Raw genomic sequence first — 25,255 nt, forward strand, 5'->3', positions numbered from 1 at the left:
GCCTATTGCTATAGATTTTTAAAGTTATAATTTTGTTTACTTGATTAAAGTAAACTATTAGAATCAGATGTGATGGCACACACCTTTAATCCCAGCATTTGGGAGGCACATGCAGGCAAATCTCTGTTGAGTTGGAGGCAAACCAGGTCTGCATAGAGAGTTCCAGGCCAGGCAGGGATCCTGTCTTGGAACCCCCCCCCAAAAAAAAAGAAAAGAGTCGAATGGGGGTACATTCTTGTCTTGTTCTGATCTTAGAAAATTTCTAGTTTCTTTTTTTTTTTTTTCTTTTTTTTGGTTTTTCAAGACAGGGTTTCCCTGTGGCTTTGGAGGCTGTCTTGGAACTCGCTCTTGTAGACCAAGCTGGTCTCGAACTCACAGAGTTCTGCCTGCCTCTGCCTCCTGAGTGCTGGGATTAAAGGCGTGCACCACCAACGCCCAGCTGAAAATTTCTAGTTTCTTAACATTAAGAATGAATGATGTTAGTTGCTGGGGTGGTAAAGCATGCCTTCAATTTTAATACTTGGAAGGCAGAGGCAGGTGGATCTCTGTGAGTTTGGGGCTAGTGAGATCCTGTCTCAAAAAAAAAAAAATGATGTTAGGAGTTTATAGTGTTTTAAATTACATTTTATGGGGTGAGTGACATGGTACATGTGTGGAGGTTGGAGGACAACATGGGGGAATCATCACATGATCTGGCTTTGGGACGAGTACCTTTTTGCCACTGCTTTCTACCCCTAAAAATTGATTCTAGTGAACTTTTGAAGGATTAGAGTTAAAACTAAAAATCGCTTGGGTGATTTGTTTATAAAGGTGGGCTGGGCAAAGTGTTTTTGTTTTGTTTTTTTTTTCCTCAAATTGTTTTAATGTTTACTTCTAGCATCTTTCCCTTAGAGGCCAGATTGTAGCCATTTTTTCCCACTAGTATTGTTTGTAGCTGCCAATTGTCTGCATTTTCTTTCTTTTTTCTTTTTCTTTAGTTTTGGGGAAGGGCAGGGGGCAGTTGAGACAGGGTTTCTCTGTGTAGCTCTGGCTGTCCTGGAACACACTCTGTAGACCAGGTTGGCCACAGAACTCATTAGAGGGTCACCTGCTGGGATTAAAGGCATGCACCACCACCACCTGGCTAATTGTCTACATTTCCATCACTAGTTTATATTGTTGGTCTTATTATTGATTTTCAGTTTCTGGTGGTAATATATGAAGGCTTCATTGTTGATGTAATGCATGTTTTTCTGATTACTAATAAAGAGTGTCTTTTTTTTTGGCCATTTGACTCTTTATAAACTTTTTATTATTGGGGGTGTATGTGTTTGTTTTTGATACAAGGGTCTCTGGTAGAAAGCCCAGGTTGGCCTTGGGCTCTCTATTAATGTGTGTGTGTGTGTGTATACATGTATGTATACAGGTATGATATATATGTATATTTCCAAATGTGCCCTACTCATAGAGTGCTGGGTGACTGGTGTGTGCCACCACCACAGTGGAATATATTTTCTATAGAAGTGTTGTTTTCAAGCTTCTTGACCATTTGTTAATCTGGATTGTCTGTTTTCTTCAATTATTTTTTATTTTTGTTTGTGTGTCTATATGAATATATGTGATGTGTTATGCCTGTACCTACAGAGGCCAGAAGAGAGCATCACATCCCTTTGGGTCTGGAGTTACAGGCAGTTGTGAGCCACTCCAAGTAGTTGCTGGGAACTGAGCCCAGGTTGTCTGAAAGAACGATAAGCACTCTTAACCGCTAAGGTATCTGGCCAGTCCTACTATGTCTCCCGAAGTTGGATGTGGGGACATCTTCCTATGTTGTAGATACAGCTTCCTGAACTGTGTGATAGTCCACTTATCTTAGACTCCGTGACTCAATACTTTACTTTCTTGACATTGTTTTGTTCTTGCCTCCCATGTACATGGCTTTTTTTGTTAATTAAAAAAAAAAAAAAAAAAGATTCATGTGTGAGTGTGGACAAAGCATTGTACCCATGCAGAAAGCAGGGCAGTCTGTAGGACTTAATTTTCTCTCCATCAAACAATTTCTAGGGAAGGAGCTGAGGCAATCAGGCTGGGCAGCAAACAGGCTTACCTGATGAGCCATCTTGCTGGGTCTTTTTTGTTTGTTAATTTTTAGGTTAGCATTAAAAAAGAGAGAGTGAGTTTTTTGTTTTTGTTTTTGTTTTTTTCGATATAGGGTTTCTCTGTGTAGCTTTTGGAGCCTATCCTGCTATCCCGGCACTTGCTCTGGAGACCAGGTTGACCTTGAACTCACAGAGATCACCTGCCTCTGCCTCCCGAGTGCTGGGATTAAAGGCATGTGCCACCAACGCCCGGCGAGCAAGTGAGGTTTTATTGTGATATTTTCATATATGTGTCATTATACCTACTTTTTAATAATTTCTGTTGCTCACTGGCCTCCATGTGCCCCTGTGCATTGTGATTCTTCCTTTGCCTAGGTAGACAACCCTTTTGCTTTCTTGTTTATAATCTGTTGCCAACTTTCACAACCTTAAGATCCGTTCTTCCTTTCTATTGGTCATCTTTTTGGTTTCATGGCTTTCATGTACATTTTAAATGCAAACACACATATATCCATATATATAAGTACAGGCATATTCATAAAATTTTAAATCTAGGATCTGCATATAAGAGAAAATGTGGTATTTGTCTTTCTGTTTTGTTTTTGAAATAGGGTTTCTCTTTGTAACCTGGGTGTCCTGGAACTCACTCTGTAGACCAAGCTAGCCTCGAACTCACAGAGATCTTCTTGTCTCTGCCTTCTGAGTGTTAGGATTAAAGGTGTGTGCCACCACTTCTTGGTGGTATTGCCTTTCTGAATCTGGCTTATTTTACTTAATGTATTATCTTTCTCTTCAGTCTGTTTTCTTATAAATGTCATAATTTTATTTTTTATAGCTGCATAAACTTCCTTGTGTATATATACCAAAGTTTGTTCATCTATTCATCTCTTGATGGGTATCTTAAGAGTTTCTACTAATTAGCTATTATAAATAATGCAGAAAAAAATAAACAGCACAGCAATAAACAAGTATTCCAGGGGTGGGGTGATGTTGTATTCTTTGGGTCTACTTAAGAATGGTATAACCTATCCAATTATTAACCAGGCCCGACCCTGCTTAGCTTCCAAGATCAGACAAGATCAGGTGCATTCAGGGTGGTAGCTGGACATTGGTGTTGCACACCTTTGATACTAGCACTCAGGACTCAGAGGCAGGTGGATCTCTGTGAGTTGGAGGCCAGCCTGGTATACAGAGCAAGTTCCAGGACAGCCTCCAAAGCCACAGAGAAACCAAAAAAAAAAAAAAAAAAAAAAAAAAAAAAAAACAAAAACAACAAAAGAATGGTATAACCAAGTCACATGGTAGTTATGTTTTTGTGTCACATCTTCATTTTAATGTAGCCCTTAGTAATTTCCTATATCAATGGAGGGAGAATTCTGGGTTCTGTTTATGTGTTTGAAATAATGCCTCGTGCCTTAGCCCAGGCCTGGAACTCATGTAATCCTCCTGCTTCATCCTCCAGAGTGCTGGAATTCCAGTCATGTGCCACTATGTCCAGTGTGAATGGAGATTTCTGTGTCTCATCTTGGCCTGTATTAAGGCAAAGCCCCACCCCCTTGCTCATTGGATGCTGTTTCACGCTCTTAGTGACTAGTCACGCTTGAAGGAGCACTGAGCTTGGTGAGCAGCTGCACCCTTCCTGACTCCCGACTCCCAGTTTGCTGTTCATTTATGCACTGTGCTTGTGGTGTTCCTCCTGATGCTCTCCCCTCACAGGTGGTAGGAAACCAAGTGACTGGGTGCATGGGCTTCATGTTTCAAGTATCTAGTGAAACTTTGTTTTTTCCAGTCTGCAGGATATTTTATATTCTTTTTTGATGTTTGAGCTTGTTTTATTAGTAGTGTTTTGAATCATTAATATACTAGGCACATATTAAAGAAATCATAAATTTCAATAGGGCAAAATATGACTTGATTTTTATTTACCCTTCCCTTTTGCTCTTTAACTGTGACACTTTTCCTTTTTTTAATAAGCAGTGTCAAGAACTGACTTGATGCTGATGATTCTTTTGATACCCTTTTGTCATAGTGGCTACATTCTAACTTTAGTTTTCCTGCTGCTTTCCTTGTGGTTTCCAAATTTCATGTTGGATACAGTTAAGTCTAAAGTTATGCTTTGTTCACACTCATTTTTAGAATAAAGTCATCCTTTGTTTCAAGCAACTGAAGAGCAACAAAGTCATAGTTTTAAAATAATTTACAGATGCATTCTCTGTCAGATGTTCTTCAGAAGATGTGTGCTGACAGTTGTGTACAGCTCTGCACTACACAGTGCCACTTAGGGTCACAAAACATAGTTGTGAGTGCAGAAATAAACTCTTACCTTTATGGGCCATTGGTACAAATCACCTGTGCCAAGACAAGGGGTGCTTGCTGTATACACCAAATATCCATATGCAGACTTCCGACTGTCCCCTTTAGAACATCATTCAAGATGAACTGAAAATGAATCAAAGGAGCTAAAGTGATAAAACACGTAGAAGTTATTAGACAGGTTTTAAACATTTGAAACCAAGTCATATGCACCAAAGGAAAAATACTAATAAACTTGATCTGTCAGTGATAAATTTAGCAATGTGGCAGCATACAGAATCAACTTGCACAAATCAATAGCTTCTCTGTTAACCTCAATAGCTTTTCTTTATATCCACAGCAAACACAGAGAAAAATACCATGGACACACCTCCAGTTACTATAGTCTCAAAGAAAATAAAATATCTAAGAATAAACATAACCAAGGGAATGAAGGAGCTCTACAGTGAAAATTCCAGACCGCTATAGAAAGACATAGAAAAAGACAGTAGCCAAGCCGTGGTGACAAATGCCTTTAATCCCAGCAGTGCTGGAGAGATAACCATTCCAGATCTCAACATTTATTATAGAGTCATAGTAATTATAACAATATGGTGCTGGCACAAAAAAAGACAGGTAAACAGTAGAACAGAATCAAGGACCCAAACATGAGTACCTGTAGTTTCAGCCATTTTCTCTTTTCTTTTCTTTCCTTTTTTTTTTTTTTTTTTTTTTTTTTTTTGAGACAGGGTTTCACTATATAGCCTTTTTTGACTGTCCTGGAACTAGCTCTGTAAACCAGGCCATCCTCACTCATACAGATTTGCCTGCCTCTTCCTCCCAAGTGCTGGGATTAAAGGCATGTGCCATCTCAGCCTAGCTAGCCATTTAATATTTGATAAAGGTGCCAAAAACGTAAGCTGTGAACAAGAAAGCATCCTTAGGCGTGGTGGTGGTGGCGCACACCTTTGTTTTAATCCCAGCTCTCAGGAGGCAGAGGCAGGTGGATCTCTGTGAGTTCAAGGCCAGCCAGGGCTACACAGAGAAACACTAACTTGAAAAAATGAAAAGATAAAAAATAAGTGTCTTGACTGAATGGTGCTGGGACAACCGGATGTTCACAAACAGAAGGTTGAAATATGACCCACTTCTATCTCTTTGCACCAAAACTAACTCCAGATGGATCAAAGACCTCAATGTGAAACCTGAAACACTGGCACTGCTAAAAGAAATCCAGGCAATACCTGCAGGACGTAGGTGCACGAAAGGATTTTTGAATAGGACTCCATTTGCCCCAAAATTAAAGCCAGCAACTGACAACTGGGACTTCACAAAAGTAAAAAGATTCTATACACCAAAAAATAAAAACAAAACCCAAAAAACCAAAAATAATTGGGTGACGAGGAAGCTTACAGAATGGGAGAGATCTTTGGTCAGTTATAAATCTGATAGGGGATTAATACCCAGAATATATAGACAGCTCAAAAAAGAAAGAAAGACAATGAACCCCCCCACACACACACACAAAACAAAGAATCGAAAACAAACAAATGACCCATTTAAAAATGTGAGCCTGGGACTTATATAGGGAGTTCTCAAGGGAAGAAATGTCTCAAAAAATATTCATCATCCCTAGTAATTAGGGAAATGCAAATCAAAATAACTTTGAGCTTTCATCTTACACCAGTCAGAGTGCAAGGGGCAGTGGAACAACTAACAGCAGATGCCTGAGGGGATGGAGGGCTGTGGTATAGGAAACCTCATTCATTGTTGGTGGGATTGTAAATTGGGGCAGTATTTATGGACATCTGTGTGAATTCCCAGAAATCTAAAAATAAATCTACCATGTGACCCAGCCATACCACTCCTTGGCATATGCCCTGAAGGACACCATACTATACAGTTGTAATTGCTCACCCATGTACATTGCTGCTGTATTCACAATAGCTAGGAAATGAAAACAACCTAAATGTCCTTCAGTTGACAAATGGATAATGAAAATGGGGTTATATGCCCTTTGAGTACTATTCAGCTATAAAGGAAAAAAAGTGAAATTAGGAGCTTTTCTGTTAAATGGGTGGAACCAAAAAAGATCATATTGAGTGAGGTAGCCCAGACTCCAAAGGACAAATATTTGTCTCATCAGCGACTCCTAGCTTCCAATGTTGAAGTGTGAGTACATGTACTAGGCTAACTGCAGAAACCAGGAAGTGAAAAGGGACCATTGTTAGAGTAGAGGTTGGGTAGGTGGTAGAGCAATAGAGAGGGGAATAGCAGGGTACAAGTCATCTGATGGGGGAAATGGGGAAAATGTGGTACTGGGGCTCTAACTAGGGAGGAGGACAGTAAAATAGCAGTAAGGATGTCTGGGAAAGTCATAGCAATCATATTAACAATCTACCTCAAAAAGTCTATAATACATATTAAAGTTGTATATAAATATTCATATATAATTTAAATGAAATTTTCTCACTTGGGCTGACAATACTCCCTCTGAGAGCCAAGACCATCTAACAAAACCTTCAACACCAGGAATCAGAAGCCTTCTTTTGGATTGTTGGTCAGGTTGTCTAAGAGACTCCTATGGTATTGCCATTGCCCTTGTTTGCCATCTAGAGGTGGAAGATTAAGTCCCTATCGCTAAAGACATCAAACACTTTCAGATGCTAAGCACAGAGGACCCTGCAGTGGAACTCACTTGAAAGCCCTCTGCCTAGGGACTGGCTTCTTTATACCACAAGGCACCATGCAGTTCAAAGGAGGAAAGCTACCAATAGTCCTACCCAGCTATGATGCCTATGAATCACAGCAGTGACTCTAAGGATGCATAGTGGCGTGTATATCTTGGCAGTAACCCAACAGTTTTCTAATTGAATTTAAGGTCCACTCAACAAAAGGGAAATCATGCCTGATCCTGAAAACCTAGCCAGGTTTCCAGGGCTAGTAAAGAACATGAAACCACTACTTTACTCAACCAGTGCTGGTTGGTTTAGTACCAGAATCTGTAGCTACATTCCAGATAATTGTCCATATACACAAGATAAATTTGATTCTCACCCCTTGTCAAAGAAACTTCGTACAACAGAGACCATTCCAAAAAAACACAGCCAGTCGAAACGCAGAGTTGTGGAGCTGGCCCTAATGGATAAATACATCTGCAAAGCAAATCCTACACTTAGGGCTCAGAGAATATGGCTGAAGAGGGGCAGAAAGATTTTTGTAACAGCCAGAGGACCAGGAAGTTCCGGTAAGACACTGTGCCCATAAAGTCTCAGTAAAATGACTTCCTGAACATGAGCTGAACAGGACAGTAACAATAAACATGCTACTGAAGGGGGAAAGCTTAGGAGAGACCTTCCGAGTACTTAACCCCTCACCCCTACACAAAGAGCTACAGGCAGCAATAGCTATAAGGGCGGAAGAAAATAGTCTTCCTAGGGAGGAACACACCAATCAATTATCCAATACCTGTTTTAAGTTAGCCCTGAAAACATACACACAAGTAATATTATACAGACCAAGCAGATTGTATTTAAGAATATATATGTGCCTGACAGTAGTGTCACATACCTTTAATCCCAGAACTTGAGAGGCAGAGGCTGGTGGATCTCTGGGAGCTTGAGGCCAGCCTGGTCTACAGAGTGAGTTCCAGGACAGTCTCCAAAGTTACACAGAGAAACCCAGTCTCAAAACACCAAATGTAGAGGGAAGTTTCTGTCCCACCCAGTCCTGCAGCCCTTTAGTCCCAAATAAACACACAGAGGCTTATATTAATTATAAACTGGCCTATGACTTGGGCTTCTTATTGGCTAGCTCTCTTTTAATTATTAAACCCATTTCTATTAATCTGTGTATCTCCTCCACATGGTCTTGGCTTACCCGTGATGCCTGAGCCTCTTCCTTTCTCGGTGGCTACATGGCATCTCCCTGGTGACTCACTCTATGTGTTCCTCTTCCCCCCATTCTCCTAGTCTGGTAGCCCTGCCTATACTTCCTGCCTGGCTACATCCTGCCTGTCCATCGGCTGAAACAGCTTTATTCATCAACCAATAAGAGGAACATATATTCACAGCATTCAAAAGGACATTCCCCATCAGCCAAAAAAAAAAGAATATATATGTGTATTCATATACATATATAAATATAGCAACAATTAATGAAAAAGCCATAAATTGAAAGAAAGCAAGGAGGGGGGTATATGGGAGGCTTTGGAAGGAGGAAATGGAAGGAGTAAATGATGTAATTATATAAATTATCCTCAAAATAAGAGAATTAGTTAAAAATATGTTGATATATTTAATAAAAACTTACTTTGTAATAATTCAAAATATGCCTCAAAGGACATTATAAGAAACCCCATATGTGATGGGAATATTTCCAAATCTATGAAACTTGTATCTTGATTATATAAAGGACAACTCAGGAGTAAAATGACAGGTAATGCAATTTTTAAAGGATCCAAATTAAATACTTTTAAAAAGAGAATATACAGATAGTCATGAACACTCGAAATGATCCTCACTATCATTTAGCTATGTAAGAAATTCTGATCAAAGCTACATACCTCAAAGAAATATCCCCAAACAAAACAACAAAGCTGCAAACTTCACATCACCGTAGCATAGCTAAAGTGTGAAAGGATGAGACTTTCCTGAGAACATGCACTAATAAAGCAGCTGGGGAAACAGTGTATAACTCTTCAGAATGTCAACTGTAGCAGTATCACATGACCCAGCAAGTGATAGGAAAACATGTCTCTACAAAGGCCTCTATGTAGGTGTTCCTTACAGCATTAGTCAAGGTCACAAAACCATACAAACACCTCCCTTTCACACGTCTATCAACTAATGAGTGGATCTGTAAGTGCAGTAAATATCCATACCGTGGAATATCAAGAACCCAGTCATCAAAAGCTCCACATTATGTTTCCATTGGAAATAAATCACCAGATATGATAATTCATAGGTCAGATATAGCAATAGGAAGTAGATTAATAATTGCCTAGGACTGAGGAGAGAAAATAGAGAAGGAACAACTACTGCTAATGGGTATGTGGATGTTCCTTGGGTTGATAAAAATGTAAAAATTGTGGTAATGGTTGCATTACTCAGGACTTATACTATAAACCACAGTTGTACATTTTGTTTTCTCTTTTTGTGACAGTGGGGATAAATCCCAAGGCCTCACACATGCTACATGAGTGTTCTACTACTGAGCTACATTCAGCTCTAGAAGACACACTTCAATGCCATGAGTTATATGGTATTTGAAGTCTCACTCAGTAAAGCTCAAAGCACATGGGTGACTGTGAATACCAATTGTCTTTTACTAGTCTTAACTTGGAACCTGAGACTGCACTTAAGTTAGAGTTGCTTTTTCCAGGTCTGTTTCCCTTAGCCTGTAAATCTGAACCTTCCCAGAGTCTCAGTGGCTGGCTCTTCAGATGGACAGCCCTGTCTTTGCTGTTTCCCTTCCATTCAATTAGCTGCTCCCACCCCCCACACACAATTGTTCAAAGGGCCTAGAGTCTTCTTTTAGCTCTTTCATTTTTCATTAGATTATACATGAAAGGTATTCTATTAAGAATCGGTTTTGGGGGCTGCAGAGATGACTCAGTGGTTAAGAGCACTGGCTGCTCTTCCAGAGGACCCAGGCTCAATTCCCAGCACCCACATAGCAGCTTACAACCGTCTGTAACTCCAGTTCCAGGGGATCCAACACTGTCACACAGACATACATGCAAGCAAAACACCAATGCATGTAAAATAGAAAAAGAATGAGTTTGTCAGGTATAGTGGCACATGCCTTTAATCTCAGTATCCAGACGGCAGAGGCAAGTAGACCTATGTGAGTTTAAGGCCACCCTGGCCTATAGAGGGAGTGCCAGGCCAGCTGTGGCTGCATAGTGAGACTTTGTCTCAAAAAAAAAAAAAATCTAAAATATGTGTTTGAAGTTTAATGATGGGGGTTGGAATCTTCAATGAAGTCTATGTAGAAAATTATCCTGTGCTTTTATTTGTTCATTTGTTTGCTTTAAAGATGTAAAGTTTGTCTTTGATAAAGTTTTTGAACAGGAGATTAAATATTTTTTAGTAAGCACTGAGGTTACATTGTGGTTTACTGTGAGTGTTGGTGAAGGAGAATGATTGGGAAGAGAGGAGGCCAAGGAGACACTAGGATAGTTGTGGGAGGAAAGTGAGAACTGGCGTAAGAGGAAGTGTGAAGTAAGCATCTTCTCACTTCCTACTAACCTAGTCCTAGACCTTTGGAGGCTCTCCTTCCTCTCTTCCCTCTTCATCACTTCTCGCCATTCCTGTTAATAATACTCAACTGTCACAGTTGCTTCCTCTTCCTGGTATTGCTGCTTATGTCTATTCCTTGTTCCATGTTCTACTTACCTCATTTTAACTCCATGCTACCCCTTTCTGAACTTTCTATTTGCTGTTTGTTGGAGACAGGCTGGGTTCTTGTGCCCAAGTTGGTTGTGGACTCACCTGACAGCTGTGTCCCACCGGGAGCCCCTGCTGCTCCTGCCTCTCAAGTGCTGGGATTACAGGTTTACACCCACCACCCACCTTCCCCACTCATTCTGAGGTCTCCCATTTTCCTAATCTTAGAAAAGTATTGGTCTCATGATTCTTGTTTTCTTTTTGTGTTGCTGAGGGAACCCAGGTTTTCATGAATTCTCATTTTCTCATGGCCTTACACTGCTTTTTCCACAAACAGCTTTTCTAAGTCCTTGCCCTTCTGTCCCTGGCTCTTCTGGACTCGTCTTGAGGTGTCAGGCTCCATTCTCAGTGCTCCCTGGTATCTCACACTCACACCTTACCTACTTAATCTGCTCAACCCTGTGGAAGATGCTGTGTTGTAGAATGAAGCAGCCCCAGTCTTTCTTCTGCAGATACACACATAGTTGTACTTACTGGATCAATTGGGATTGGAGGTGAGGCTAAGGTTTAGAAATTGCTTTATAAGGAATCCCAGGAGTTTTTAGCTAAAAATAGATTTTTTCTTTTCCTTTTATTTTATTTGTATGGGTGTTTTGCCTGCATGTATGTGTTTACACCATGTGTATGCAGTACCTGTGAAGGTCAAAAGAGGACATCAGATTCCCTGGGACTGAGTTAAAGTTGATTGTGAGCTGCTATTTAGGTGCTGGGAATCAAACACTGCCCTCTGGAAGAACAGCCAGCCAGTCCTCTTAACTTCTGAGCTATCTCTCCAGCCCCCTTTCTTTTTTTCTTTTCTATTCTGTTCTTCTTTTTAACAACAAATATATATAGTACTTTTTAAAAATTTTGTTTTTTTTGTTTGTTGATTTGTTTGTTTGTTTGTTTGAGATGGGCTTTCTCTTTGTAGCCCTGGCTGTCCTGGAACTCACTCTGTAGACCAGACTGGCCTGAAACTCAGATCTATCTTTCCCTGCCTCCTGAGTGCTGCAATTAAAGACATGCACCACCACTGCCTGACTCTTTTATTTCTTATTAAAGTTAGATATTGGCATTTCAAAAAGTGTCTGTAGACTCACTGTTTAAGTAAGAAATTATAAGATGTGGATTTCTAAGACTTAATAAAATGTTTTAGGAAGTAGGATTGTGAAAGAAATATAAGAGTAAGCCAAAGAAAAAAACATTTGGTAGTTAAAAGCCATAGAACAGTGGTTCTCTTTCCTTGCTCAAACATATGTCATGAATTGAAGAAGTCGTAGAATGATAGGCTGGAAAGTTAAAGAAAAAGCAAACTATATTGTCAGCAAGATGCAGTTTTATCCCAAAGGAAGATCTATGTGAATGTAAATGCTTTAGGACAGTAAATTCTTTGTATGGTCAGCAAATGTGCTGGTACTTTTTTCTTTGTGTGAGCTGTGTTCCTAACATTCTTCTGTAATGATTGTGCATTGCATTTATAATAAGAAAGGGGTGTTGTTTGTTGTTGTTGCTTTTTTTAAGTATTAGCAGAAGTGTGGAAAGAGTAATTACTGTGAATATAAATTTAGTGGAATTGGTGTTGTGGGAGAAGTCTCAGATGCAGCTGGACCTGCCTCACTGTAGTTTCTGCCTTTTTGTATCTTGTGTTTGCCTTTTGTCTCCTTAGCATGAGTTTCACAGACTTTTGAACGATGTCTGAGTCTTGGATTTGTTACAAGGATGGAACTAGAAAGTTTCTGCTGAGCTTGGAGAAATAATTTTGATGTATTTACTTTGTGTGAAAGTTGTTGGTTTTTTTTTTTTTATTGAGATAGCTACACATGTAGAAGCAGGCCTATATTTGGCTTCTACAAATGAATGAAGAGAGCAGAGTTTGTGTCTACTTTGAGTCAATTGTATAGATAAATCCCTAGAATCTTTTTTCTAAGTGAGGTGGTAAAGGAAATTGTTTCTGTTCATCTCTATGTAAAAACAATTTATTCTTTATTCCCAGATTAGAAATGATACTTGCCAAATTTGATGAAGTACAAAATTCGGGCGGTATGGTTTTGAGTATCTGCAAAGGTAAGAGTAATTAAGTTCTTCCAGCTCGTAAACATTTCTGAGATGTCTCAGTCAAGTGTTAGACACCGAGTGTGTTTGCAACCCAAGTATGCATCTTTAATTTTAAAAGCGTTGATTTTATAGCTTGTAAACTACAGGGTGTAATCTCAGTCCAGGGTCTGCACCTTCTCTGAAGCTCTGGAGTTGTGAAGATTTCATAACGGGCCTGTAGTATAAAGGGATTATGTTTCTGGCCATATTTTTTGTCCTCATATTTAATGGTTGATAACCCTCTTGTGCTTTGTTTCATGTGTGAAATGTGTTCTTACAGTTGGAGTAATTAGTTTATCTTGCTGCCTTTAGTAGAGATTAGGTGGTTGATTGGCCTTCTTGACCAGTGTGCAGATTCTGAGTTGACAATATTCGAGAAGAAACAAGCAGGAATTTTACTACAGTAATCATCTTTGCTTAGGCCTAGTAGAATTCAGGGAGGTTGGAATTAGTCTATCCACAGAGAATTGGCATTGGTTTGATTTTGTGATTCCTTCCTTTTTTAGTAATGTTGATAAGTTGTGTTTTGTTTTACTGAGTAGCATCTACCTAAACTGTATTTGTGAAGAATACAATCTATTCCCAATGATAATAATTTTTTTTCCCTCAAGTGGGAAAGTAGCTTCACATCAGAATGTGGATTAGCTTGACACAGAGTAAATGATGTTGGAGAAAAATTTTATTGTGAATTTATGAATTTGAAGTGATATGATAGGAAAAGTAGTTCAAAATGTAATTTAGGCTTTTTCTGTGTTCACTTGAGGTTGGGCTTTGTTGTATTTCAGGGAGTCTGGTGGAGTGACAATTAGGTGTTACGGAGATCATGTGTACCTTAATCTAAACTTAGGTCCCAAGCACACAGTGACTTCATTGCTGCCAGTTCTCACTCAGGCAGCAGTTTCTCACATCTCTCCTCTGAATAGAAGGTGTTTAAAAGCTGCATCCTAATTTGTCTAGTAGTTATCTTTGTTGGTGTCTATAGAAACCAGAGCAGCAGGAAAAGGAAGAGTTGTTAACTATTTTTGATGCCAGATGGTGGTGGCGCACACCTTTACTTCCAGCACTCAGGAGGTAGGGGCAGGCGGATCTCTGTGATTTTGAGACCAGCCTGGTCAACAAGAGCTAGTTCCAGGACAGCCTCCAAAGCCACAGAGAAACCCTGCCTCAACCCCCCCCAAAAAAAATATATATATATATCTTTTTGATCTGAGGTTTTCAATAGCATTCCTTGTGCTCCATTCTGTTTGGTTATAACTAAGGAAAGTCTGTGGTATATATTATAAAATTAAAGGAGTCACTGTTTGAATATGGATCATTTTGGAAGTGTGGTTACTGTTGTGTTTTGTGAGATTATTCCTGCTACTTTCAGAAGGGGAGCTTTTTTGTTCTTTGTTCCATTTCTTTTTCTCCTTTTTCTCTCTGTGTAAATACAGCAGCTTGAGGCTAGAATCTGGCATTTATTTTTCTTGGAGGGAGTCCCAAAGATTGTCTTGGAGATTATGTTGTAAATATTGCAAGTCTAGTTGAATATGAAAATTAAAATTGTCTATAATACACATATAGAATATAGGAGAAACTTGAATTTTTTTCTGTTTTCAGTTAATTTTTTTTTTTTCCCTGTGTGCTTTGATTGTCCTGGAACTCACTGTAGACCAGTCTGGCCTCAACCTCGAGAGATCCACCTGCCTCTGCCCCCCCAAGTGCTGGGATTAAAGGCATGTGCCACTACTGGCTGGCCCAGTTAAGATGTTTTTAATGAAAGCATACTTAACTCCATATCTGTGGCCCTACATTTGTGGACGCCACACCCACAATTCAGGAACCACAAGTTACATGCTTGTGATGAGCACCTCTATACTGAACTTGGAGAGATTGGGGAGCATATTATTACCTCAAAAGTGTGATGCATTTGTTCTGATTACTCTAGAGATGAGTTAAAGAAATGGAAAGACACATCTAGGTTGTCTCAAATATACACTATTTTATATAAGAAAGATGGGCATCCTTAGGTTCCTGGAACCGATCCCCTGTTGTTACAGAGGAATGGCTGTATTATGTTGTCATTGAAAAATACCTTTATGAATTAGTTAATAATAGAGGAAACGAGAAGAAGAAAGCCCGTTTGTCATGTTGCTAAATCTTAGGGCTCAAGCTGCCTTTCCTGTGATTTAATCTCTCTCACTGATCCAGTCCTGACCAACGACTAGCAAATTGTTTGTTGATGACTCCCAAACACAGTTCTAGTTGTTATTATCTCTTCTTTATTCTCTACTTTTGGTAGCTTGTGGTCTTGATGGCATTGCTGTTTGGATACCTAATAAGCATTTCAAGTTCATCATATCCAGAAACAACCCTGTTCCTGTTTTCCCCCACCACACCCCCCTCTTCTCCCTCTCCTCTCCCTGCCCGCCCCTCCCCCCTTTCCTTGCCTCCCCACTTTCCCCCTCATCCCTACAGGGTCTCACATATCCCTGCTGGCCTCTAGCTCTGTGTAGTAGAGTATGGCTTTGGACTTCTGATCCTCTACCTCACAAATACTAGAATTATAGGCATGTGCTACCAGGCCTGTCTCTGTTTTTCTTCTTAATACTTAAATCTGTTTCTTCCCCAGTTTAGTCATTTCAGTCAGTCGTATCACCAAGGTGAAACTTGACTTAATTTCCCATTCTAGTCAACTAACTGGTTATTTCTACCTCTGATATACAAATTTATTCTACCTCTGATAAACAAACTATTTGCTTGTTTTTTCATTGTCACTATCAATACTTTAGGTTTCCTTTAGTGTTTCCCTGGATCACTATAGGAGCCTTAATATTCCACGTCAAAAGCATACATAGTGTGGTAACAGCATTGGGGAAAATACAGATATGTCTTGTTCATGAAATATGCATTCTTCTTAAAGACCCTGCTACCAAGTAGGAGATCATTAAATGAAAAAGAAAAAATTCCAATGACATTAACAAGGAAAATTATAGTGCATTTTATTCTAAATTAGGATACTTGAATAATTTTTATGTGTTCAAAATTATATTCGTTGGTGACTCTTGGAGAAGTCCACTCCCATGCTTTCAGGTGTGTCTGTCTTCCCATGCAACTCTTTTTGTCTACTAATACTTGTCTTTAAAGACCCTAATTCTGCTTCATTTTATACACACACCTCACCTGATGGAACAGGCAATATAATGATTTAGAGTGCTGGGGGTGAAAAATATAAACAGTAAAATCCAGATGTGTTGCAAAGGCGGTGTAACTTTTTTATACTTCATCTGAATGACCATCATGTGGAGAAAACAGTACTGAAGTTATAAGCAATTCAGGGATGGTAATTCAGCCTCTTTCGAGAAGTGATATGTTTCAGTTGAGACACGATATGTAGAATAACCATTCAAAGAATAATTGTCAGGAAAACACTTTGGCCAGAAGAAAATGGTGACTATGAAAAGCGCAGAGGTGAGAGCTGGAGAGGTGGCTCAGCCGTTAAAGGCTAGTCTGACAACCAAAAATGAAAGCCAAGAGGTGAACAGCACTTGGTTATTGAAGAACACAGAGAGGCCAGGGCTGCCTGGAGCCCAGTCGGGGAGAGGAAACTGTCTGAAGGGTGTTCAGCAAGTGGTCGGAACTGTGCCCGGAGTGTTCCATAGGTGAGGAGAACTTTTGGTAGGCTCCTAGAGGTAGGGGAGGGCCATGTACACTGGTAACATGGAGTACACTGTCTTCTTGGCATGATTGTTCAGAGAAAGCCTGTTTCTCTTGCTCTTCTCGTGAGTCCTGGTGAATAGATATAAGTTATGCTGTTGTCTCTGGTTTCTTTTATAATTGCCATTGCAGTGCTCTTGATTGAAGCTCTGATTAAATTCTTTAACTTGAGTTTTAAAAGCACTAGCTGAGCAGAGTCAAGAACACTAAATTAAATTATTAGATTGGACCATTTGGTTTAGGAAATAGTGAGAAATGTGCATTTGTTTTTCCTGAGGATTTTAAGAAGCTGAACTTTAATTTTCATGTTACAAGGCAAGTTGGGAAAGTCCCTAAGTGCAGCAGAATTAGCTCTGCTATTAGAAGGAAAATGAAAATTAAAACTAAGCGTATTGTGGCTGGAAGGGTAACGCCAGCCCAAGATGAAAAGACAAGTTGTGGTCTCCTGTGATTGTGGTGAGGCCTGGTATTGGCATGGAACTTTCTAGACAATCCCATATGCCAACAGAGATGTAAACACCAACGGTATTGGTGGCTATGGCTGTTTCTTTTTCTCTTTCATTGTGAAAACACTGTGCATAATTTGCCTAATGTACTTTTAGGACCAAGTACAGTTTGACTTGTTATCACGGCAGAGTAATTTGCAGTTTCTCTGTTTGAGACAGTTGCCCGGAGAATTATTTACGTTAGAGGCTGGCAATAAAGTAAAGCATAGGCACTAGGCTTTAGGCTGTAATTTGCCGTGGTGTTCAGCTTATGAGTCAGTACTGTAACTTCAGTCCAGTTTCATGTATTTTCATAGCATGCTCTTTGGTGGCAAGAGGAGAAGCTCTTTTCTTAGGTTGATTTAAAAACATGTGTCTCTCTCTGTGTGGCCATGAGCCCCAGGGCCTTCTCAGGGCCTTCTCGATAATGTAGTGATGGCTGTGCAGCCTGGAGAGTGGGTGCTTAGCTCCCCTGCAGCTGCGCACTGGCTAGTTCTGTCTCCACCAGAAGCAAGCTTTGTTCCGTATGGCCCTGCTGTCCGTGCACAGAGCTGCCTTTGATGGGCTGGCTTTGACGTGATTTGTTTACGGCAGCCAGAATGCTTCCTGCATAATGAGAGCAGTTAATCATGGAAACTGGGCTATTCCTGTTTGTGCACTTCTAGCAGTCTTCTGTTGTAAATATGAAAAGGTAATGACAAAAGGATGAAAACCTTTTCTAAAAGGCGCAAACCAGCTAATCCATCAGATCATGTGATTGCTACTGATTACATGGATATCTTTAGGGAAGCAGAAAATGATTGCTGAACACATGCCTTGTGTTTTGATGATTGCATTAAAAGTCCCCCAGTGGGATGACATTTATTGGCTCCCAGAGCTTTTCTTAGATTAAATTTCAGTCATCCGGTACAAGGAGAAACATCACAACGTGTATCTAACAGCATATGTGCAGTTAAAGAATAATCTTGATCAAGCCCTGCTAGGCTTTGCTAAAAAAACAAGGGTTTTCAGCAAGACCCCAGACTTTTATTTTGAAGTGGAGTAGCAGCTGTTGGCTATTGCGGTGCAGAGCTGCAGCACGGCCTGGGTCACACAGTGCTCCCGGTGCCTGTAGGCTGCAGGCCGAGCCCAGTGGCGCAGGCACTGAGCTACACTTATTTCGCTGTGATATTTGACCTCTTGGTTTGAAAGAGCTCCCTGGACCATCTGAATGGCTATGGGAGATGGTGAGTACGATTTATTTTTCTTCTTGTGCTGTGTTATACACTTGGTTTTAAGGTGATGATTGTTTGCTATGTAAGAAATACATTTCTCCCTAAAGAATGAAGGACATCTATGCGTTTGTGTGCAGTCGGGTGTTTATGCATGTATGTGTCGTTTTTTCACTTGATGTGTCGATGTGGGGTCTGGCAAACATAAGGTGAAATTTACCTTGCAACCCAGACACGGCTTCTTCAGTCTTTGGTATTGGGTATGAAGGGCTAGTAGAAGGGTCAGGAAATGTGTACAGAAGCTCTGGAAGGAGAATATGGCCTTTGGAGCAATGGCAGACTTAGGCAGGGAGGTTTGATTAGCTGGCTTGACATCTTTCCTGTTGTATTTGACAGAATTTGAATTCTGTGGTAATAAAATACTTAGAGAAGCAAAATGGCTTGCCACGGGTGCTGCATTAGTTAGTGTGCTTGGAATTTGTCAGGGTTGCTAGTAAACAGCTTAAGAAATTTATATAGGACATAATTGGATCACAAATTGCTTTTGTTGGTGTTTTGGTGAGGATAATGTAGAAAACACCTATTTCTGTAGTGTTTTGTACTTTTTAAAGGCACTTGGATATACTTTATATACATTAACTCCTCAGGTACAAATGACTAGTGAAGTACACAGATATACAGTGTTTCCGTTTCACAGGTTAGGAAGCTGAGACCTGCTGAAAGGTGTGTTCCAGGTCCAGGCACAAAAAACAAAGTAGCTGAATCTACAGCCCCAAAGGTGCATCTGCTATTGTCCTTCAAAGCACTGACTGACTGAGCCTTTCCCTTCTCACTAACCCTTGATTAAGATGCTTAGAGGTATGTTTCATAATCGCATCAATACCAGAGGTGTGTACAGAGGAAGTGTAAGGGCCCTACAGGGTGGGTGGGTGTGTGTGTGTGTGTGTGTGTGTGTGTGTGTGTGTGTGTGTGTGTGTTGTGTGTGGTGTGTAGGTTCTTAAGGACCCCTTGCTTGGATTTGTAGGTTTTAAGTCTTAATAGTGTTAGCCTTCCTATGACTAGATCATGACCTCTGTTTTCTGAGAGTTGGTCCTCTTAGTGCTTTAGGAATATGTTTCAAGCTCACCAAGTTGCTGTTAATTGATAGTCATTTATTTATGTACATTTAAATAAAAATGTGATAGTAGATTTTTGCATTACACATGTTATGGGTGATTCTGAGAATTTATGTAACTTTTATATGACCTTATACAAATAAGTTAAATATACTTCATTAATTTTTAAGGTAAAAAACATCAAGTTAATTTCTTATATACTAAGAGCATTGCCAAGTTTCTTAGGAAGATAGAACAAAACAAAAACGCTTACTTTCTAGGCAATTAATGTTGCATTTGCTTTGGATCATATCTAGATTTTATTTTTTTAAACCTAAGTTCTTTGGCCATCATGGATGTTTACTTGTTTTTTATTTTCTAAATAATACATTCAGACAGATTAGGAATGTATTTTTTTTAATTCAAAATAATGACCTCTTATAAAGAAAGCTTTGAGGGCAGCCTTCCAAGTAATTCTCTTCCTTAAAGTAGTAACACTTTTGTTGTATTAAAATATACCTTTTAAAAAATTCTTAAAAGTGGAAATAATAAAGCCATATGCATAGTAGCAGGCCATCAGGGTGGATAGTCTTAATAATTGGTATGGCTTCTCTGCATATGAGTTTCTCTCACACACAATTTGTGTGTGCACACACCATGAGCATGTGTAGCAAGTGTACTGCACTATTCCTAATGTATTTGCTCATTTAAAAAGTTTAATTATGGAATTAGTATGTAAATCTTTTTAAAATTGAAATGATGATCATGCAAAAATCTCTTCAACCTGTTTGTACTTTATGCAGTACCTTTTCAAGCCTTTTATTGTGCTCTAACATATATACCTTTAAACAAATTTTGTGTTGATTGCTGTTTATTTGCTTTAAGGGTGAGGACTGCTGGGACTGGAACCCAGGGCCTCACTTAACTCTGGGCAGTTATGTTACCACTGAGCTTCATCCCCTGAAAGCAGTCATTCTGAATATATTTTTGACATTTGCTATCTCTGCTCAACAATATGTGAAGTATTTTAATGCCATGTCGTCATGTTTTACTCTGCCTCATTTGTTTAAACTGTTGCATAGCCTTCCATTGTATAGATAGAGTATAAACATTTCATCTTCTGAAAGTTTGCATTCTTTGCCATATATAACTTTTCCTAAATTGTTCTGGAAAAGGCTCTTTCGTACAGGCTGCTTATGTGACTACAGACGTGTGCATTTTCCAAAATACTCTGTAAGTAGCGTTTTAAGACCAAAAATTTCTCTTTAAGTTGTGTTAGCTGTAACTGTATGCCCAAAATACTTTATTATATACATTCTCAATAGTAATACCTACTAACCAACATCCTTTTCAGTTCTTGATATTATTGTTTAAATAATTTGACAATATCAGTGAAAAGTATCTTTCACAGCCTGCTTTCTGATGACGCTTGTCATCTGCTTATGACGTACGTGTGTGTGTGTGTGTGTGTGTGTGTGTGTGTGTGTTTTCTGGGAGTTGCCATTTGGCTTGTTTTGTTTCTACAGGTCTACTTACCTGTGCAGGAAGATGTGGGTCTAGAGGTTGACACTGGTGTCTTCTTCCTTTGCTCTTGCTTATTTTCTGAGACAGAATTTCTCACTGAACCTAGAGTTTACTGTGTGAGTTGGGCAGACTTCCAGCAAGCCCCTAGTACCTGTCTACCTGTTGCAGCCATCCAGGGATAGGAATGGGGGTTTAGTACGGGTTGGCTTTTGTGCAGTAAGCATTTGCTTTACCAACTGAGCCATCTTTCCAGCCCACTTTTTTGGCATCTTTGGCCAAATCATTTGACTTTTTGTTTATAGCTGATCTTTAGGTTTTTCAGTTATGTCATTGACAGTTTTATTTCAAGGTCAACTCAGATTTATGAGATCCTGGGATGGCTTACTGCTGAGTGAGTCCTTGAGGGTGGGTAGCTTTTAACATCAGTTGTTTCATTCTTATTCCAAAACATAAAACCAAACATTTGAATAATTGTGCACTCAAATCTGAGAGGGTTAATTGAAAACCTGTAGGATTACTATGTGGTGCTGAGGCCTGCAATCTGCCCCAGAAACATGAGAAAGGAATTTGGCCTTTTGTTGTTCCTGCAGTGTGGCTGGAAAGAAATAAGGTTTTGTTATAAATTGACTTTCTAAAGTTTTGACATTTCAATGCAGTCTATTCAAAAATTAATATATTATGAATATATGCAACTGGACCAGGCCTGGTGGCAAACCCTTTTACTCCTATCACTCAGGTAGAAGCACAGACAGCTTTGTGAATTCAAGGTCAGCTTGGGTTATATAGTGGGTTCTAAGCCACCTAGGGCTACATAGTGAGATCCTGTCTTTAAGAAAAGAATAATCATGAATTTTTAGGGATTACCCTTCTATGAGATCCTTTTCCTTCTAGGATCACTTCTGACTCATCAAAACTTAGTTGAATAGGAGTGGACCACTAGCAAGAAGCTCATGTTGAAAAGATCCTTCTTCCAAGCATTAGGATTGTCTGATGTAAATCACAGAAAAGAAACCTGCCTTTCCACTCACTGACGCAAGGCCAATATTCTCTGCTACAATCAGTGATAGGATTAAAAAAGAAGCATATGGAAAGAAGTAGATTACAAGGAACAAAAGAGGAACTTTTATTGAGAATCGTGAAAGCTAGCGGTGCACATAACAGTTCAAGAAGAGATGATGTTTCAGGAAGTATTCAAAAGCTAGAAGAGACTGTGGCCACTTGAAGCAGTCAGACGTCTCTCTTATTCTGCTGACTGAATTTTCCATTCTATCCAAGCCCTTTAAAAAGTGGCATTAGCATTAATGTAAGACAAGACAGAAGACAGTAAGTAGCAGTCACTGAGATTGAAACTAGCCAGTGGCTAAAAATAGCAGCTTCACAGTAGCCACTCCTGGCCTTAGTCAGCCACTGTTGCAGCTCTGTGAGGTCCCTTTAAACAGACTGCAGGCTTCCTGAGGCAGTCCCCAATCACCTGCTGGGTGCAGATTGTTGGGTGCCAGTAGCAGCATATTTTCAAACCTCATATCAGTAATGAATCGGAGTCTTTAAAGGTTTGCAACTTTTCTTTGTACTTACAGAATGTTACAGTTTGATGTTCTTAACAGCTGCTGGCTTGAAAATTTAGGTGACAAATTTCTGACTTTTATGAACCTTGCTTATTATTTACCTTGATTATTTCATGAGACGTTATTTGATTTTATTAATGGTTCAAATTGTGGTTATCTCTTGATTGAATCATTGAAAATCTTGCATTTTTAAAGATAACCTTCCTCTCACTATTCATAGAGGGGGGGAACCCAGCAAAGTCTTTAAATATTCTTTAAATTATTAAATTATATCTTAAAATTATTAGGGGTCTCAACTCCTAGTAAGTTTACTGAAAATTTATATTCTAAAGACAAATTAAAAAGATTATTTTTGAGACAGGATTTCTTTTTTATTATTTTATTTAAATTAGTAACAAGCTTGCTTCACATGCCAATCCCAGCTCCCTCTCCCTCCCCTTCTCCCCCACCCCCCACCACCTCCTCAAATCCCCACCCCATCCCCCTCCGCTCCCCAGGGAGGTTGGGGCCCTCCATGGGGGATCTCCAAAATCTGTCATATTATCCCAGGCAGGGCCTAGGCCCTCCCTCATGTGTCCAGGCTGAGAGAGCATCCCTCCACGTGGAATGGGCTCCCAAAGTTCATTGGTGCCCCAGGGATAAATACTGGTCTACTACCCAAGGCCCCATAAATTGCCGAGGCTTCCTCACTGACACCCACGTACGTTCAGGGAGTGTGGATATGTCCCATGCTGGTCTCTCAGCCATCAGTCTGGGGTCCATGAGCTCCCCCTTGTTCAGGTCAGCTGTTTCTGTGGGTTTCACCAGCCTGGTCTTGACCCCTTTGCTCGTTACTCTTCTTTCTCTGCAATTGGGTTCCAGGAGTTCAGTTCAGTGTTTAGCTGTGGGTGTCTGCCTTTGCTTCCATCAACCACTGGATGAAGGCTCTAGGATGGCATATAAGGTAGTCATCAGTCTCATTATTGGGGAAGGGCATTTAAGGTAGCCTCTCCACTACTGCTTATATTGCCAGTTGGTGTCATCCTTGTAGATCTCTGGAAATCTCCCTAGTGCCAGATTTCTCTTTAAAACTAATGTCTCCCTCTATTATGGTATCTCTTACCTTGCTCTCCTCTATTCTTCCCCCGACTCAACCTTCCTGTTCCTCATGTCCTCCTCTCCCCTCCTCTTCTTCCCTCTCTCTTTCTCCCAGTTCCCTCTCCCCTCCCCCATGCTCCCAGTTTGCTCAGGAGATCCTGTCCCATTCCCCTTCTCCGGGGTACTATGCATGAGACAGGATTTCTTTCTGGAACTAGCTTTGTAGACCAGGCTGACCTCAAACTCACAGTGGATACTCCTGCTTCTGCCTTCCAAGTTCTGGAATTAAAGACGTGTGCCATCACCGCCTGTCTAAAAATTTTTTTACTAGCTTTTATTTCTGAATATTTTTGACTTAGTTCGGGAAAGATTTCTACTGTATAATAATAATAAATATAATGTTATTCTATTTATGTGTATGTTGTGCGTGAGTGTGAGCCCATGCATTTAGGTGTGCACACCCTGTGGTGACAGGACCTGAGGACACTGTTGGGTGTTTTCCTCTGTGGCTCTCCACCTTCTTTCTCACTGAACGTGGAACTCACTATTTTGGGTAGGTTGACCTGTCAGCTCCAGAGACACCCCTCCCTACCTGGGGTTACCAAAGCTGCCACCATATTCAACAATGAACACGGCTCCTGGGGATTTGAACTCAGGTCCTCATGTTTGTACAGAAAGTACTTCCCACTGAGTGTTCTCTCAAACTCCTTTTGTTTTTTTTTTTGTTTTTGTTTTTTTTAATTATGTCTCACCCCTTTGTTGGCTTCTGCTTCTCCTTATAGTTGTTCCTAGTTATAAATTGGAATCACTAGGTTGTTCCACTGTGTCTTTAGTGCATTTTGTTTCACTTTCTCTTTTACTGTGCATCTGAGAAACATCATTTTGTCATTCAACCCTTTAACCTTGGCAAATAAAATTTTGAATGATTACAAGAACTTGCATTTTCCTATTCCAGTAGTTTCTTTTCCATAAGGGGTCTCTCTCTCTCTCTCTCTCTCTCTCTCTCTCTCTCTCTCTCTCTCTCTCTCTCTCTCTCGTCTCTCTCTCTCTCTCTCTCTCTCTCTCTCTCTGTCTCTCTGTCTCTGTCTGTCTGTCTCTCTGTCTCTGTCTCTGTCTGTCTCTCTGTCTCTGTCTCTCTCTCTCTCTCTCTCTCTCTCTCTCTCTCTCTCTGTGTGTGTGTGTGTGTGTGTGTGTGTACACCCTACACATTCATGCAAGTTTGTCTGTACACAACATGTAGGTGTGTGGAGCTTGTGAGGTGAGTGTTTTAAGGATGAGACCATTCCTCCTAGTATTCATTTCTGTCATAGGCACTGTTACTTCTCTGTCGTTCTGCAAGGTAGATAATTTTTATGCTGTAACAGTTAGATTCTTGCCATTCTGATTTTTAGCTGGACACAAAGAAGTAATCCCAACACATGGAGGTAGAAGCAGGAGGATTGCCACAAATTCAAGACCAGCCTGGACTACATAGCAAGACATGTCTAGGGGTGGAAAAATTCGAGTTGCAGCTTTGACATAGTATCCCCCAAGTAGTCTTCCATCCCTGTTACTCTTACAGTGTGGCTTATAGTTTTGGGTTCTATTGTATGAATTTTGAAAATAGAGTAAAGTGATTCAAATTATAATTTTTAATAATTTCAGTATTCAGATCTCAGTTGCTTTATAAATTTTTTTCAGTTTTTTTTAACATTAGGATTCAAATTAGGTTTCC

General features: G+C 39.9%; 1 protein-coding gene across 8 annotated transcripts in view; it reads left to right on the forward strand.

Annotated features, from left to right (window-relative positions):
- The window catches only part of Clasp2 (cytoplasmic linker associated protein 2), a 167,683-nt gene that overhangs the window by 25,943 nt on the left and 116,485 nt on the right, over window positions 1-25,255 (forward strand). For all 8 annotated transcript variants that reach the window (XM_035444029.1, XM_027415277.2, XM_035444030.1 and 5 more), the window contains exon 7: window positions 12,789-12,859. In XM_035444029.1, the coding sequence (XP_035299920.1) occupies window positions 12,789-12,859 (71 nt within the window). The remainder of the gene's footprint in view (window positions 1-12,788; window positions 12,860-25,255) is intronic.

Source organism: Cricetulus griseus, chromosome 4 (genome assembly GCF_003668045.3).
Source record: "Cricetulus griseus strain 17A/GY chromosome 4, alternate assembly CriGri-PICRH-1.0, whole genome shotgun sequence".
NCBI lineage: Eukaryota > Metazoa > Chordata > Mammalia > Rodentia > Cricetidae > Cricetulus > Cricetulus griseus.